The 13,882-nt window shown below is 54.2% G+C and overlaps 3 protein-coding genes across 10 annotated transcripts; 1 reads left to right on the plus strand and 2 right to left on the minus strand.

Moving 5' to 3' along the window:
- Window positions 1-569: 569 nt before the first annotated feature.
- On the minus strand, window positions 570-1,648 carry APOA2 (apolipoprotein A2). The gene is made up of 3 exons (XM_008057898.1): window positions 1,575-1,648; window positions 1,171-1,303; window positions 570-797 (listed from the first exon to the last, which is right to left on the minus strand). Exons 1-3 carry the CDS (start codon window positions 1,624-1,626, stop codon window positions 680-682), a joined length of 303 nt encoding a protein of 100 aa, XP_008056089.1. The 5' UTR covers window positions 1,627-1,648; the 3' UTR covers window positions 570-679.
- Window positions 1,649-3,536: 1,888 nt separating this feature from the next.
- On the plus strand, window positions 3,537-8,160 carry TOMM40L (translocase of outer mitochondrial membrane 40 like). Of its 3 annotated transcripts, XM_021712257.1 has the most exons (10): window positions 3,537-3,733; window positions 3,953-4,209; window positions 4,499-4,566; window positions 4,864-4,956; window positions 5,241-5,342; window positions 5,489-5,594; window positions 5,778-5,900; window positions 6,016-6,092; window positions 6,303-6,405; window positions 6,533-8,160. In XM_021712257.1, exons 2-10 carry the CDS (start codon window positions 4,095-4,097, stop codon window positions 6,670-6,672), a joined length of 927 nt encoding a protein of 308 aa, XP_021567932.1. In that variant the 5' UTR covers window positions 3,537-3,733; window positions 3,953-4,094; the 3' UTR covers window positions 6,673-8,160. The 3 variants fall into 3 exon arrangements, with proteins under 3 accessions (XP_021567932.1, XP_008056097.1, XP_021567933.1); XM_008057906.2 differs by lacking the exon at window positions 5,241-5,342; XM_021712258.1 differs by lacking the exons at window positions 4,864-4,956; window positions 5,241-5,342.
- Window positions 7,223-12,794, minus strand: NR1I3 (nuclear receptor subfamily 1 group I member 3). Of its 6 annotated transcripts, none has more exons than XM_008057900.2 (8): window positions 12,688-12,794; window positions 12,069-12,199; window positions 10,020-10,189; window positions 9,674-9,813; window positions 8,846-8,991; window positions 8,634-8,750; window positions 8,350-8,470; window positions 7,223-7,477 (listed from the first exon to the last, which is right to left on the minus strand). In XM_008057900.2, the coding sequence occupies exons 1-8, from the start codon at window positions 12,792-12,794 to the stop codon at window positions 7,348-7,350; spliced, it is 1,062 nt and encodes a 353-aa protein (XP_008056091.1). In that variant the 3' UTR covers window positions 7,223-7,347. The 6 variants fall into 6 exon arrangements, with proteins under 6 accessions (XP_008056091.1, XP_008056090.1, XP_008056095.1 ...); XM_008057899.2 differs by having other exon boundaries at window positions 8,634-8,762; XM_008057902.2 differs by having other exon boundaries at window positions 7,225-7,477; window positions 8,350-8,455.
- Window positions 12,795-13,882: the final 1,088 nt, after the last annotated feature.

The following is a 13,882-nucleotide window of genomic DNA, read 5'->3' on the forward strand; positions in this document are numbered from 1 at the left end:
CTGCCTCAGTCTTCCAAGTAGCCAGAACTACGGGCGCACGCTACCACAACTGGCTAATTTTTTATTTATTGTAGAGACGAGGTCTCGCCAAGTTGCCCGGGTAGGTCTCAAACCCGTGGGCTCAGGCAATCCACTCGCCTTGGCCTCCCAAAGTGCTGGGATTACAGGCTGAGCCACCAAGCCTGGCCACGTTCTCCTCTTCATGGAATGATTAAGAGGCCATTCGGAGGGAGAACCTCATCGCCTGTGCCCTCCAGAAGTCTAGGAACCCCACTGATGACTGTTCATAGTTCCATATCCAGTGCTCCTTAGAGCTCTGCTGCAGAGCCGCCCCCAGGCCTGTGGGAGATGGCCCCAGGTTTCTCTCTGGATCACCTTCCTCCACGGCACTTACTGGCACTTCCCTCATCTGTCTCTTCAACCCTTTCTCTGCTCCTTCACACCCAAATGTCTCTCCTTCCAAAAGCAGATTTATCTTTTTTCCCTTCTCCGACTCCTCCCACACGTCTCATCTTTTCAGCAGGGTCTACTGCTTTCCCCAGTCCCCCGACACACCAGGCTCAAAGCTTGACTCCCTCAGCATTTATTGTAGTAAATGGGGTAGGTAGGGAGAGGGGCACTAGACTTGGCAGTGGTGTTCCAGAGACCAGCTGGGCAGGAAGACAATGATCTGGACACCTTACTGGGCGGCAGGCTGTGTTCCAAAGTCCACAAAATAGTTCAAGAAGTTAACCAGATCAGTTCCAGCTTTCTTGACCAGTGGCGTCAGCTGCTCCTTTGACTTTTCCAAGTAAGCCCTGAATAGGTGAGGGATTAGAGGTCAGTGTCAGGGACCCTAGGCACTGGAAAGGGCCTTGGCGGTGGTGGGAGGTCAGAGCAGACTAACCTAGGTCCCCAGACTCTAGTGCCTGGTCCATATGACATGGCAAAGCCCCTAGGTAAGGGGATAGGCAGGCCCTCCACTGGGCAGAGGTACAGACCCTAGAGGCTAAAATTCAAGGCCTGGTTCCTGAGGCTCCTATCTGTCCAAGAGGTGGAATTTTCTCTCTCCAATGTAGGCCACGTTCTCCCAACCCCCACCCTCAAACTCAGTCTGCTGTGAGACCCCTTATCTTTCCTTCCTTCCCTCCACAGTCCCATGGCCTCTGAACCCCTTTCCCTGAGACTTACTTGGCCTGGGCCTGAAGCTCTGGGGCCTTGACCTTCTCCACCAGGTCCTTGCCATAGTCGGTCACAGCCTGGACGTACTGGGAGAACAGGCTCTGCAGACTTGGTTCCTCTGCCTGCCTCCGAACCAAAGCTCCTGCACGCGCGCGCGCACACACACACACAGACTCTTTTCAGCAGGATCCACAACAGTGAATCCCAGCCTTCTAGCACCCGCCCCAGCTCTCAGCCTCCTCCCTGCAAAAGTATTCAGCCGCCATTTGGATGGGTGTTCTGGGCTTTAGAGAAGGAATGATCTTCCTTTTGAACCCTCTGGCTGCCAGACCCAGGCAGAAGAGCACAGATAGGTGGCCAGGACCCCCCCCGCACCTTCTCCCCTTGTGCCCCCCTTTCCGTATCACACCCACCTTCCAGGCTACAGATGGTAAGGAGCAGCACAGTCACAGCGAGCAGCTTCATGGTGGTGGCAGAGGGGAAGGCGGCCCAGAAACAGTGCTGGTGGGGGTGGAAGTGGGAGGAGACTGAAGCCAAGTGGGCTTCAGCCCCTTCCAGGGGATCACCCTCCCTGGGTGCCCACTTCGATCTGGTTCCTTCCCTTTCCACAATTACAGCCCAGGCCCTTTGGATGCTGCACACAACTCTTGCTCCCTTGCCTTACCTAGTCAGTGGCCCTGTCCTTGGTGTCTGTGCCTGACCTGGCTGGAGAGGTAGGGGCTATATACCCGTTTGCTGACCCACCCCCTGTCAGGTGACAGGGACTGTGAATAGGCCCAGTGGGGGCAAGGACCTTGTTGGAATAAACAAGGTGGAGAAAGGGGGGAGGCGAGGACAAGCACATGGGGACTCATGGTGATGGGGTGAGAGGCAGGGGGGACAGGCCTTAGTGGAGGCCAAGGGGTTACATTTCAGCTCCATTAGAGATTTATTCATTCGGAGTCTGGGGCCAGTAGTCCTTGGATCTGAATGTAGCCCAAAGCAGGATTTGTAGCTATTTCTCTAGAATGCTCTCACATATCAAGCCCTCAGCTCTTCCCATTATGGGTAGATTTCCTCTCCTCAATCCTACCCACTCCTCTGCAACTCAGCAGAGGTGTTGGGGATCGGAAGAAAGGGGTTGAAATCAGCGGTGGGGTGAGGGGAATGGAAATCGGGGAAGTGAGGGTCAGGGTCAGAGGACAGGTGTGATTGCCTCTGTCCCCTCTTGAGTTAATGTGTAATGAGACAGAGGAAGAAAACACGAGAGCCCAGAAAAACCCGGTGCTGATCAATGAGCCTACCCTACCCCCAATAAAACAAATTCAGCACAGTTGGAGGGCTCTGGCAGGATAAAGACTGAAGGTGCCTGGTCACTTGATCGCCTTATCAGTTCTAGGATGTGGTTAGCCAATATTGAATCAGCAGGGGCAACAGCATCCCTCTGGCCAGGGCTCTTCTCCCAGTTCTGATGGGAGTGTGGGAGGGCAGAGGTACACTCCCCTGGTCCCAAAGCATTTGCGTGAAATCAGCTAAATAGATATCAGAAGCATTTTTATCTTCCACCCTTTTGCCCCCAGCACTTACTCCCTGTGCATGCAGAACATTCCTGAGAACTGAGGGTGGAGGTGTAATGCTACTGAGGAAGTGGGTGACCAGAGACGAGGAACCTTGCTCTGTCTTCAGTTATTCCCCGGTGGAGGCTTAGTGTTCGAGGGTCCCCACCCCCTTGGCTTGCCCCTGGCCCCCGGTGGAGCGCGTTTGGGGGCCGAAACCCATATTCCTAGACTTTGTTAACTCTCCCTGGGACTCAGGGAAGAAAGCTACCGAGGACAATTGTTTCAGGAAATAGATCTGTTCGAACCTGCTGCTTCTGCTTGGAACTCTCACGCGCATTCCTCCAGTCCCACTAAGAGGGCAGAAGGGGGTACTTTGAAAGAAGTAGCCCTCCAGGAGGGAAGTGTGGGCCTCTGTCCCAGAGAGTGCTGGCTTATGAGTAGCACTCCTTTGGAGGTGTCTGTGGAGGGATCTACAGGGGTCGCGGGAGCGATTCAAATGAACCAGGGTTCGAAATACGTCCCCACAGTGGTTCCCTCTGCCGCCCTTGACAAAGCGCGTCTCCAAGATGTGGTTTCACTTCACTTCTCCGGGGTGGTGGACGGGGCTTCAGGAGCCCAAGCTGCAAGATGCTCCCTCTGGCGTCTAGTACCCTCACAAGCCTCTCCCGACCTTGGAGAGGCCTGGCGCCCTAAGGCCTTCTGCTTAAGTCTAAGGAGCCACCAATCCAGTCCCGCCCGCCTCTGCAGCGCCAGGGTCGAAGCTCTCGGGCCGTCTGACCTGCCACTCCTTTGCTTCCTCCTCTGCCATTGGCCACTGGGAGACAGAGTGAGCTGGGCTTTCACCGACTGGGCGGCCCCAATCTGGGGAGGGTTGGGTCTTTGATAGCTTTCTTTGCCCGCTTCCAAGATGGCGCGCATGGCCACGCTCGGAATGCAACGTGAAGCCGCAGCTCTGCCATTACTCAAGATGGCTGCCCCCATCAAGATGACCGGGGTGTGCCGGGGGGAGAGGGGCAGCATGATGGTCTGAGATGGTAAGGGCTACTGCTTCATTAGGGGCCCGGTCTTGGGACCCGGGAATGAAGAGTAGGGAATCTAGGGCGCCAGATGAGGCCTGTGGCGGGGGCTAGGAACACAGAATGGGAGAGAGGACAGGGTGACAGGTGGGGTTGAGGGATCAAAGATGAGGTGGGAGCAAGCCTGGGGTCCAGTCTCCACATCAGTGCTCTCTCCCTCCACTTTTCTTGTTCCAGGTCTAGCGTCGGACCATGTGGAAGTTTCTGGGACTGGGGAGCCGGGTAGTGGGGGGTGGGACCCGTGGGGGGTAGAAGGAGCAATTGCGTCCTTTCCCAGACTGACCCCTGACCCCGGCCCCTCTCCGTCCTCTGGACTAAAATGGGGAACACATTGGGCCTGGCACCAATGGGGACTTTGCCCCGCCGGGGCCCCCGCCGAGAGGAACCTCTGCCCAACCCTGGGAGCTTCGATGAGCTGCACCGGCTGTGCAAAGGTGAGAACTTGGCGTTTGGGTGTATCAGTGTGAAGAGGTGGAGGAGGGGAGGGTCCTGAATCCCGGGTATTCAGCGATGGGCGCAGGAACCGGGAGCTCAGCTGGAACGGGGAGATCCAGCGTCAGGAAGGATCTGGTGCCCAGATGAAGCAGAGCATCGCGTTGCAGGACTTGAAAGGAGGTCAATTCCTCCAAAGTGCTTCCTTTGGGATTGAAAGGGGAGACTGCCTCTTGGGGCAGAGGTTCCTTGTCTGTGCTTATTCCTTCCCTCCCCCCCCCACCCCTTCAGATGTATTCCCAGCACAAATGGAGGGAGTGAAGCTCGTTGTCAACAAGGTTCTGAGCAGCCATTTCCAGGTGCTCCCACTTCTCTGGCCCTCCTTACTATTCCTCCTTGCCTGTCCCTGGATCCTCTTCTCCTCTCCTTGGTACTCCAGCCTTAGCCAGGCTATATGGGACAAATGAGGGAGGATGTGGGCCTTTCTTGACCTCCCTTGCCTGTGGGACTTGTTGCTTTACATCTGGTGACCCTCTTATATGTGGGAATATTTGAGATTCTTAAGAGGCCTTCTGGATGGGGAGAAGATGAGGATGGGATGAGGGATCGAAGTGGAGCAGGAATGTTCTCTTCTCCAGTGACTTCTCTTTCCCTAGGTGGCTCACACAGTGCACGTGAGTGCTCTGAGCTTGCCGGGCTATCACCTCCATGCGGCCTATGCAGGGGACTGGCAGCTTAGCCCCACTGAGGTGAGTTCTCCACACACCTGGGTCGTCTCCCTAAGAGCCCACCTGGGACCCAGGTCTGCAGGAGGAGGAAATGTGTGTGTTATGGGGAAGAATGGGCAGTCACCGGATTCTCTGTCTCTTCTGAGTGGAAGAGGGTAGAGCAGCCTTTCTGTGGGAAGAACCCCCAGTTTGTGCCTGCGTCTCCACCAGGGGGCGCTGGGTACTGTTGATGAAATTGTGTATTTGGGTTTAGGCCCGGCTGCGTGGCACCACTCAGGCTAACTACTGTCTACCCTCTTCCACAGGTGTTCCCCACTGTGGTTGGCGATATGGACAGTAGCGGAAGCCTCAACGCCCAGATCCTGCTCCTCTTGGCAGAGCGGCTCCGAGCTAAGGCTGTCTTCCAGGTGACTCACAGTTCCTGCCTGGGTCCACTGAGGCACTTCCTCTCTGTCCTCCCTGACTTTCCCCGCTCTGGGGTCTGGGAGGGAGGAGCCGAGTCAAGAGTGATCACAAAGAGGTAGCGAGATTTACTTCTGCTCTTGCCATCTAGACACAGCAGGCCAAGTTCCTGACGTGGCAGTTTGATGGCGAGTACCGTGGAGATGACTACACAGCCACTCTGACCCTAGGAAATCCTGACCTGATTGGGGAATCTGGTGAGGGATTGGCCAGGGTTCTTTTCATCTTGGCTGCCCATTTGATAATATTGGTGATGCCGCTTTGTCTTCTGTACAGTTTGGGGATGATCTTGGGCAGGCGGAGTTGGGGTTGCTGGGGGTGGGGGAGCAGGCCTGATGCTGTCTCTCTGACTGACTCCATGTGTCTCCATTCCCCTACAGTGATCATGGTTGCTCACTTCCTGCAGAGCCTCACTCATCGGCTGGTGCTGGGAGGAGAGTTAGTTTATCACCGGAGGCCTGGAGAAGAGGGGGCTATCTTGACGCTGGCTGGGAAGTACTCGGGTATGGGGCAACGTCATGGAGTGGTGGCATGGAGAGACCATTCTGGACTTTGCGGGGGTTCCTGGCCTGTGTCCTACTACAGTAACACTCCTTCCCTGTACTTTGGTTTTTACAGCTGTACACTGGGTAGCTACATTGAATGTGGGATCGGGCGGGGCCCATGCAAGTTATTACCACAGGGCAAATGAACAGGTGAGACTGACCTTGCCCCTTCCCCAGCAAGTCAGTCATGTACTCTTGCCCCCCCGGACGTCCATTGGCCCTGATGGATGACCTAGTATTCCTCTGACCCACGCCATGTGTACATTTTCACGCATGCCTTCATCCTGCTGATTCCCTGACAGCACCCCTCTGGTCCTCACTGATGTTGACCTCCTTCTTGTCCTTGCCCGTGGTTCCCAGGTTCAGGTTGGAGTGGAGTTTGAGGCAAACACAAGGCTCCAAGACACGACCTTCTCCTTCGGTTACCACCTGACTCTGCCCCAAGCCAACATGGTGTTCAGAGGTGAGGGTTATTGGGATGGCATTCAGAGGTACTGAGGGACTGGGGATACAGAAGGAGGAAGCACCCCTTCTGCTAACTCCTCCCACCACGCCCTGTTTAGTAACCAAGTCAACGTCCTCCCCAACAGGCTTGGTGGATAGTAATTGGTGTGTAGGTGCTGTGCTGGAGAAGAAGATGCCCCCGCTGCCCGTCACCCTCGCCCTTGGAGCCTTCCTGAACCACTGGCGCAACAGATTCCACTGTGGCTTCAGCATTACTGTGGGTTGAGGTCGCTCCAGAGCCAACCCCCACAGCAGCTGGAACCTCTGAGTCAGATGCCCTGGGGCCAGAGACTAGGCCCCCTCCAGAGCCTGCCTTGGTGGGGACCTCTAGGTCCCAGGAGCAGAGTGGGGGACAGGACCACGCCCTCCTCAGAACTGGAGCTGCCTCAGGGGCAGCTGAGGAGGCAGAGGTCTGAGGCTCGACCTCAGCTGCCAGCCCCACCGTCATCTTTCCTGTGCTCTTGTGGCCCTGAACTAAGGGAGGAGGATGAAGGGGTGTGTCTGGCTGAATCCTACCCCCACTTCCTTCTTTGTTTCTCTTTGGTTAATCCTGCATGGGATTAGCTTACCACCCTGTTTTCTATCCAGAGCCTCCCATGGCTGGGAAAGTAGGAATGAAGGGCTAAATCTCTGGCCTCAGAAAGTGGGGCCCACTCATTCCCAGAAGGAGCTTAGCCCTGAGGCATTCTCCTGCCCCAACTTCTGAGCTTCCAGAGAACAACTTTGTCCCCATGGTCACCCCCCAAAACCCCCATGACCGCATGAAGAGGCAGTTATTGCTTTAGTCTTTCATTGCCACCACCGGGCTGTCTTTCTACTGGACCCAATCTCTGGTCCCAGCATCTTCCCCTTCCAGTCCAGTGTATCCCAGGCGAGCTGGGGAAGGAAGTGAGCCTCGGCCTCAGCTGCAGATCTCCTGGAGCAGTGGCATCATGGCCGACAGTCCCTGGATGTGCTGGATCTGGTTCCCATATGCATTGTTAATGCTCCGGAGCTCAGCTAAAAGGCCCAGCAGCTTCGCATACAGAAACCTTTGGAGGAAGTGGGGGGGTCGGCAGGAAAAGAGGAGGGAAGTAAGGCAGCTGGGAGTCTTGTCTTGAGGCCCCGATCCCCTGAACTGTCCCTCAGTGAAGCTAGGCCTGAAAACTCGAGAAAATCACGCTCTGGTGCAATATCTTTTTCAAAGGTTCTAAAGATCTCTGGTGGGCTCTCTGATACTGTCTTCCCTCACTGTGCCCAATTTTTCCTGAACCCAGAGCTCTGAGGGCCAAGTGTAAAGAAAGCCCCAGGATTGGGAAGAACATTAGCTGTGTGGAATCTGAGGGTCTGGCCTGCTAAAGCCGGCTCCAGAAGTGGGTGCGTTCTGTGGTATAACACATACCCTTTCTGGCCAAACTGGCTCCTGGGGGGATGAAAAAGAACAGAGTGGGCCACCTCAGCACCCGGCTAGAGCATGGACTACTGCCCCAGAACTGGCTTTGTCTGTGAAACTGTGAGGGACCAAACGTCAAGGGAAATGAAGGATGGAAGGAGTTGGCCCAGTGGAGAGGAGGGGAGGGACAAGGGAGGAGTGGGCAAGACTCTCACAATTCTGCTCTGTCTGGAGAAGTGGACAGGCACGTGACGGCTGCCATCAATCTCAGGAATGCTACTACGCAGAGCCTCTGAGCTACTACCTGGCATCTACTGAATAAAACAAATCTGGAAAAAGTGAGATGAAGCAGCAGTAAAAGCAATTGGGATGCTGGAGCGATGTGAGATGGGGATGGCTGGGGGAAGGGCTAGACCCCAAGAGACCTGGTTTCCTCAGGGAAAGGACAGTAGGAAGCATTCCTCCCGAGCTCATGTGTCCCTAACCCTCTCCCACCCTGGTGCGGCCTCACAGCCCCGTCTCCCGGCGTACCGATCCCGGGGCCTCGGCTGCTGGCCCTTGATGTAGCTCTGCAGAGTCAGTGCCATCTCCTCCTGCAGCTGATTAATCTCCTCTCTCTGGGTCACCCCGGGGCGGTCTGTAAGGTAGGGAACTGGGAATGACAGTGTGGGGCTGAGGTGGGCCTGCACAGGGCCCTGGGGCTGAGGCTGGCCTAGACCCACTCTGAGTTTGAAGGCTAGAAGGCCTGGAGTGGATAGATTTGAAGAGCTGAGAGTTTATGCAACAGAAGTTTCTGGCCTCTGGGAGATACTCACCAGGAGAGAAGAGGGCCATGGCAGCTAGGAGCACATACTCGGGCTCCTGGAGCTGCAATCTTCGCAGCGTCCCATGGAAGCGAAAGAGCAGCTCCAGAAATTCTACCTGGAATCCCACTGGGGGAGACACTAGGCTTAGGGGCTTCCAGGCCCCCTGACCATGTACCATACCACAGGGAACACATGCCTGTCCTGCTCCATCACCGTCTCACCATGGGCTCCGTCTTCCATCGTGTAGCGAAGAGGCCCACACAGGAAGTTTTGCGTTTGGAGACAGAAAGTGGTGTTGAGTGCGATGTGACAGATTTCCACAGCTGCTCCCTTGAGAAGGGAGATCTGGTCCTCCATGGGTAGGGACCTACAGAAGGCAGGAAGCAAGGGTACTTCAGAGAGGGAAAGGGACTCTCCGCCCTGACCCATTTAAAACAAAGCTGAAGACGGGCGCAGTGGCTCACGCCTGTAATTCCAACACTTTGGGAGGCCGAGGTGAGAGGATTGCCTGAGCCCAGGGGTTCAAGACCAGCCTGGGAAACATGGGGGAGACCTCGTCTCTACAATAAATAAAAAAATAAGCCAGGCATGTTCGTGTGCGCCTGTAGTTCCAGCTACTTGGAAGGCTGAAGCAGAAGGATTGCCTGAGCCCAGCAGGTCGAGATTGTAGTGACCATGTGTATGCAACTGAATTCCAGCCTGGGTGACAGTGAGACTCCAACTTTAAAAAAAAAAGCTGAAAAACTGGGCACAGTGGTTCACACTTCGGGAGGCTGGAGCAGGAAGATTGCTTGAGCCTGGGAATTCAAGGTAGCAGTAAGCTATGATTGTACCACTGTCCTCCAGCCTGGGCAACAGTGGGACCCTGTCCACCACCCTCCCAAAAAAGAAAAAATTAAATAATAAAAACAAAGCTGGGAATGTGAGACTTTGGTGCTTGGAAAGGCTGAAGGATGTGTTAGTTTGTGGGCAGTGACTTTTTGGGGTGGTGGGTGTGTAGTTTCCTGAAGTGTTTGCTCCCTGAAAATGAGGGGAGGTCACTCACTCACCGGAAGAGAGGCAGGTCCTTGGTGAACTTGATGACTTGCTGTACCATGAAGGTGTTGATGTCTGCAAAGTGCATAAGCAGAGGCAGCACGGGGCCCAGGGTGGGTGAGGGCTGGTGTTGGATGAACAGAGAAGCTGGAGGCTGCAGAGATCAGAACATGAGCAGGAGGTCCTGGCCCAGGGCCTTCCTTCAGGTCTCACTGGCCTTGTTCTGGGAGGTTCCTTGCTGAGGCTCTGGGGCAGGCTTGTACTCTGTCAGTGCAGGGCACACAGCCCTCGCCCTCAGGCCAGCCTGCTGGGCACCCTCCCTCTTGGTCATATTCCAGCCCAAATCTTGCAGGTGCTCACCCTGAACTGCACAAACTGTTCAAACATGGTGCCGACGTGGCGGACATGGGCCCCGAGGAGTGTTCGGATCAGCTCCTCCTGCTCCTTGCTCAGCTGTGTGGGTGTTTGCTGGGCCCGGCGCTGGGCCTGCTTGGCTCTCCGTAGTGCCAGGGCTTCTGCTGACAGGATCACTGTGCCAGGCAAGAGAGATGACAAAGCTGTTGAGACCAGCAGAGAGTGCTTTCTCTGCCAGTCCCTGATCCGGGGCCCTTCAGCCACTGTGCACCCGGAAGGATGGGTGAGGGAGGAGAATTCCTGGGGCCTCCTTGGGCTTGGCAGAAGTTCTAGAGGGTCCAGGAGGCAGGGCACTTCTGCACACCTTCACCAACCTGTAAGGCACTGCAGCAGGAGACAGTACGCCTAGGAGAGAGGGAAGGGTAGGGAGTCACATGGGAAGCGTGTAAGATCATGGCTCCTGGGGGACATTGAGAAGGGAGGGACCTTGGTACCTAAAATGCCACCTTATGTGGACACAGCATAATCCCCAAAGTTCTGAGGCTAAATCTCACTGGATGAAATAACTACATGGTAGATAGACAGGACAGCTATTATTCATGCTTTTCAGAAATGTAATCAGCTTAGATTCCAGTGACAGGTCCAAGGTCACAAAGTAATGTAAATAGAACTCAAACCAAGATCTTTTGACTTCCACAGTTTCCTTTCCACTCTTCAATACTGAAAAGTAGTATGAGACCATGGGAAAAGCAAGAGTTTGGGGAGTCAGACAGACTTGTGTTTGAACCTGACTGTACAACTTTTTAACTGAATGAACTTGGGCACATTGACTTCGGCAAATCCCAGTTACGTTGTCTGTTGGAAGCATAGCTTAATCACCTGGCACAGAGAAAGCACTAATTCATCAATTATTGAGTATAAATGATAGGCACTATGCCCAAGAGATAGAAAAAAAAAGCCAGAGCATTTCAGGTAGAGGGAATGGTAAGTGCAAAAGTCCTGGGGGCAGAGTCTGCTTTGGTGTGTTCAAGTATGGCGTTAAAAATCTCCTGCATGCATATGTTTATCATGGCCCTATTTACATAGCGAAAACACGGAGCCAACTTAGTGTCCATCGACATGGACTGAATAAAGAAAATGTGGCACACATACACCTTGGAATACTAGACAGCCATAAAAAGGAACAAAATCATGTTCTTTACAGCAACATGGATACAGATGGAGGCCACCATTCTAAATGCAGAAACAGAAAATGAATACCACATGCTCTCACTTATAAGTGGAAACGAAACACTGAGCACACAGGGGTATAAGGATGGGAACAACAGACACTGGGGACTCCCGAAGGATGGAGTGAGGGGAGAAAGGGGTAAGGGTTGAAAAACAACCCATCGGGTACCTGCTTTCCACCTGGGGGGGGCAGGTTCCATAGAACCCCAGACCTCACCATCACGCAATGCACCTGTGTAACAAACCTTCTCATGTACCCCTTGAATCTAAATTTTTCTTTTTTTGAGTTGGAGTCTCACTCTGTCACCCAGACTGGACTGCAGTGGTCACTCCTGGCCACCGCAGCCTCGACCTGCTGGGCTCTGGTGATCCTTCCGCCTCAGTCTTCCAAGTAGCTGGAACTACAGGCGCGCGCCACCACGCCCAGCTAATTTTTGATTTATTGTAGAGGTGAGTTCTCACCAAGTTGCCCAGGTGGGTCTGGAACCCACGGGCTCAGGCAATCCACTCACCTCGGCCTCCCAAAGCGCGGGGATTACAGGCTGAGCCACCGAGCCCAGCCTAAATTTTTTTTTTAAGGATGGCATTTAAGTCAGTGGTTGGAATGGATTGAGCAAGGGGAAGAGTAAGAAGTAAAGTCTGAAGAGGGATGTGTGGGAGCCAGACCATGAGGTCTTTCATTTTAAGAGAGATGGGGAACCTCCGGGGGTTTCAGGCAGAATAGTGAGATAGCCCTGCTGTATGGGAAACGTGTTGCTGGAAACAGGGACAAAGCAGAGACATGGTCGGGGGGGGTAGTCTTGGGATGGTGGCAGGCCAACTCACTGTCCTTCCTCATGCCCGCATCTAGGCACTTCTGCAACCTGCAGGCTGGGCAATGGCGACGCTGGGCCTTGCTGACTTCACAGCTCCCAGCAAAGGAGCAGGTGGGACCAGCACTTTTGCTGACTGTGCGTCTGTGAGAGACGGGGACATTGTTAGGGTCTGGGATGGCAGCAAAGAGGCAGATGAGTGTATGAGGGCTGAAGTGACTTGGTCCGAAAGACCTGGGGATCTGGTAACATGGGCTCATCGGAGCTGTGCCTGGAGATCCCCAGGGGTGAATAGGGTTCAACACATCTCAAACATTTCCATGGAGACACAAGGTCACTCAGGGAAATCTGACAGATGTAGCATGCCTTGATGTTTTGCAGGTGGCGGGGACGTGATACATACTTTTGGCTCATGGGTTGTGTCTGTCAGGCAGATGTTTGGCTTCTCTATTGTTATGCCACCAGTTTATACAGTGTTGTGGCTGGCATGATGTAGGGTGCCAGCTACAGGGCAGATGGACTCGAAGGCGGAGGAGTAATGTAGCTGGACGAACTCAGGCGTGTGCCGGGTTGAAAGGCAGGCCCATGGGCAGTTGGCTTGGAGGATCTTCCTGCTGGGAGGAGGCACTCACCTGAAGAAGCCCTTGCAGCCCTCACAAGTCAGCGCGTGGAAATGGTAGCCTGTGGCTCGGTCCCCACATACCACACAGTTTCTCAGCTTGTCTTCCTCGCTGTCCATGACTCCAGGTGTTGGGTGGCTGTCACAGACCCCTGGATGAGGGCAGGGCCAGCAGACAGCTTTTGACCTTTTCTCTTCCTTCTGCAGCATCTCTTCCCGAGACTGCCCTGGTCCTGATCCCCAGGACTCTCTGTACCTTATTGTGTTTAATCTAAGGCCCCAGTAGGTTTCCTACCTGCTTGTCTTAGGCAGTATGCCACCTGCAAGCCACAGAGTCTGATGGAATGCCTCTCCTCAGACTCACACGCTGACCCTGCTTTTCCTCTGGTCTCAGGAACTGCCAGCAATTGGTGTTGGGGACTAAGGGCCTCAGTACCTGGAAAACAAGAGACTTGTGTTTTCACGTGGCCGCCAGTTGCTCTCGGTGCCTGTGAAGGTAGGGCACAGACCCTGGACTCAGGGCAAAGGCCTGGTTGGGAGGTTCCCAGCATGACCAAGGTGCTGGTTGGTGGCACATGGGGTGGGACTCTAGTGGGCGGGAGCCTCGTGACTCATGGAAGCTACTCTTTATCAGACTCATGGAACTTTTCCTGATGCTAGATCTGCAGCCTTCCATGTGCATGGATCCTGAGTATGCTGGGGAGAGAGAGAGAGTAGGAGAGACATAACAGTCTTTATGCACACAGTATGTCAGTAGTAAGAGAATAGGTGTAACAGTTGCACAAGGCTCCCAAAAGGAAAGTTCTTAACAAAAGGGTGGGGTCTAATTAAGAGCTTATGCAAAGAGTTAGAAGGGGTCCCCTTCCTAACTAGAGGGGGCTGAGAATGAAATTACAGTGACCTCAGGACATGGTAGTTTGTGCCTGTAGTACCCGCTACTCAGGAGGCTGAGGCGGGAGGATTGCTTGAGCCCCGGAGTCCAAATCCAACCTAGGTAACACAGTGAGACCCCATCCCCCAACCTCCAAGCCCCTCAACCCACCAAAATAAAGCGTGTTATTAAAAGAAGCAGAAATAAGTAAATCAGAGTGACCTCTAGTTAGAGGTAGTTGGGGCAGATTTGGGAACTCTTACCCCAAAGCTGGTTGTGACCAGAGTCATCGCACAAAGCCCTACATTCAGAGGAGTACCATGCTCGGTTCAGTACT

The sequence above is a fragment of the Carlito syrichta genome, unplaced genomic scaffold, assembly GCF_000164805.1.
Source record: "Carlito syrichta isolate Samal-C Ts95f unplaced genomic scaffold, Tarsius_syrichta-2.0.1 Scaffold303153, whole genome shotgun sequence".
Taxonomy (NCBI): domain Eukaryota; kingdom Metazoa; phylum Chordata; class Mammalia; order Primates; family Tarsiidae; genus Carlito; species Carlito syrichta.

Coding starts and splice junctions, on each gene's coding strand:
- APOA2 (XM_008057898.1), bottom strand. CDS start 1,626: ATGAAGCTGCTCGCTGTGACTGTGCTGCTCCTTACCATCTGTAGCCTG. Junction 1,304..1,574: donor TACCATCTGTAGCCTGGAAG/GTGGGTGTGATA, acceptor GCGCGCGTGCAG/GAGCTTTGGTTCGGAGGCAG. Junction 798..1,170: donor GAGCTTCAGGCCCAGGCCAA/GTAAGTCTCAGG, acceptor TCACCTATTCAG/GGCTTACTTGGAAAAGTCAA.
- TOMM40L (XM_021712257.1), top strand. CDS start 4,095: ATGGGGAACACATTGGGCCTGGCACCAATGGGGACTTTGCCCCGCCGG. Junction 5,343..5,488: donor GAGCTAAGGCTGTCTTCCAG/GTGACTCACAGT, acceptor CTTGCCATCTAG/ACACAGCAGGCCAAGTTCCT. Junction 5,595..5,777: donor TGACCTGATTGGGGAATCTG/GTGAGGGATTGG, acceptor ATTCCCCTACAG/TGATCATGGTTGCTCACTTC.
- NR1I3 (XM_008057899.2), bottom strand. CDS start 12,794: ATGGACAGCGAGGAAGACAAGCTGAGAAACTGTGTGGTATGTGGGGAC. Junction 9,814..10,019: donor AACAGTTTGTGCAGTTCAGG/GTGAGCACCTGC, acceptor TGATCTCTGCAG/CCTCCAGCTTCTCTGTTCAT. Junction 8,763..8,845: donor GATGGAAGACGGAGCCCATG/GTGAGACGGTGA, acceptor CCCTAAGCCTAG/TGTCTCCCCCAGTGGGATTC.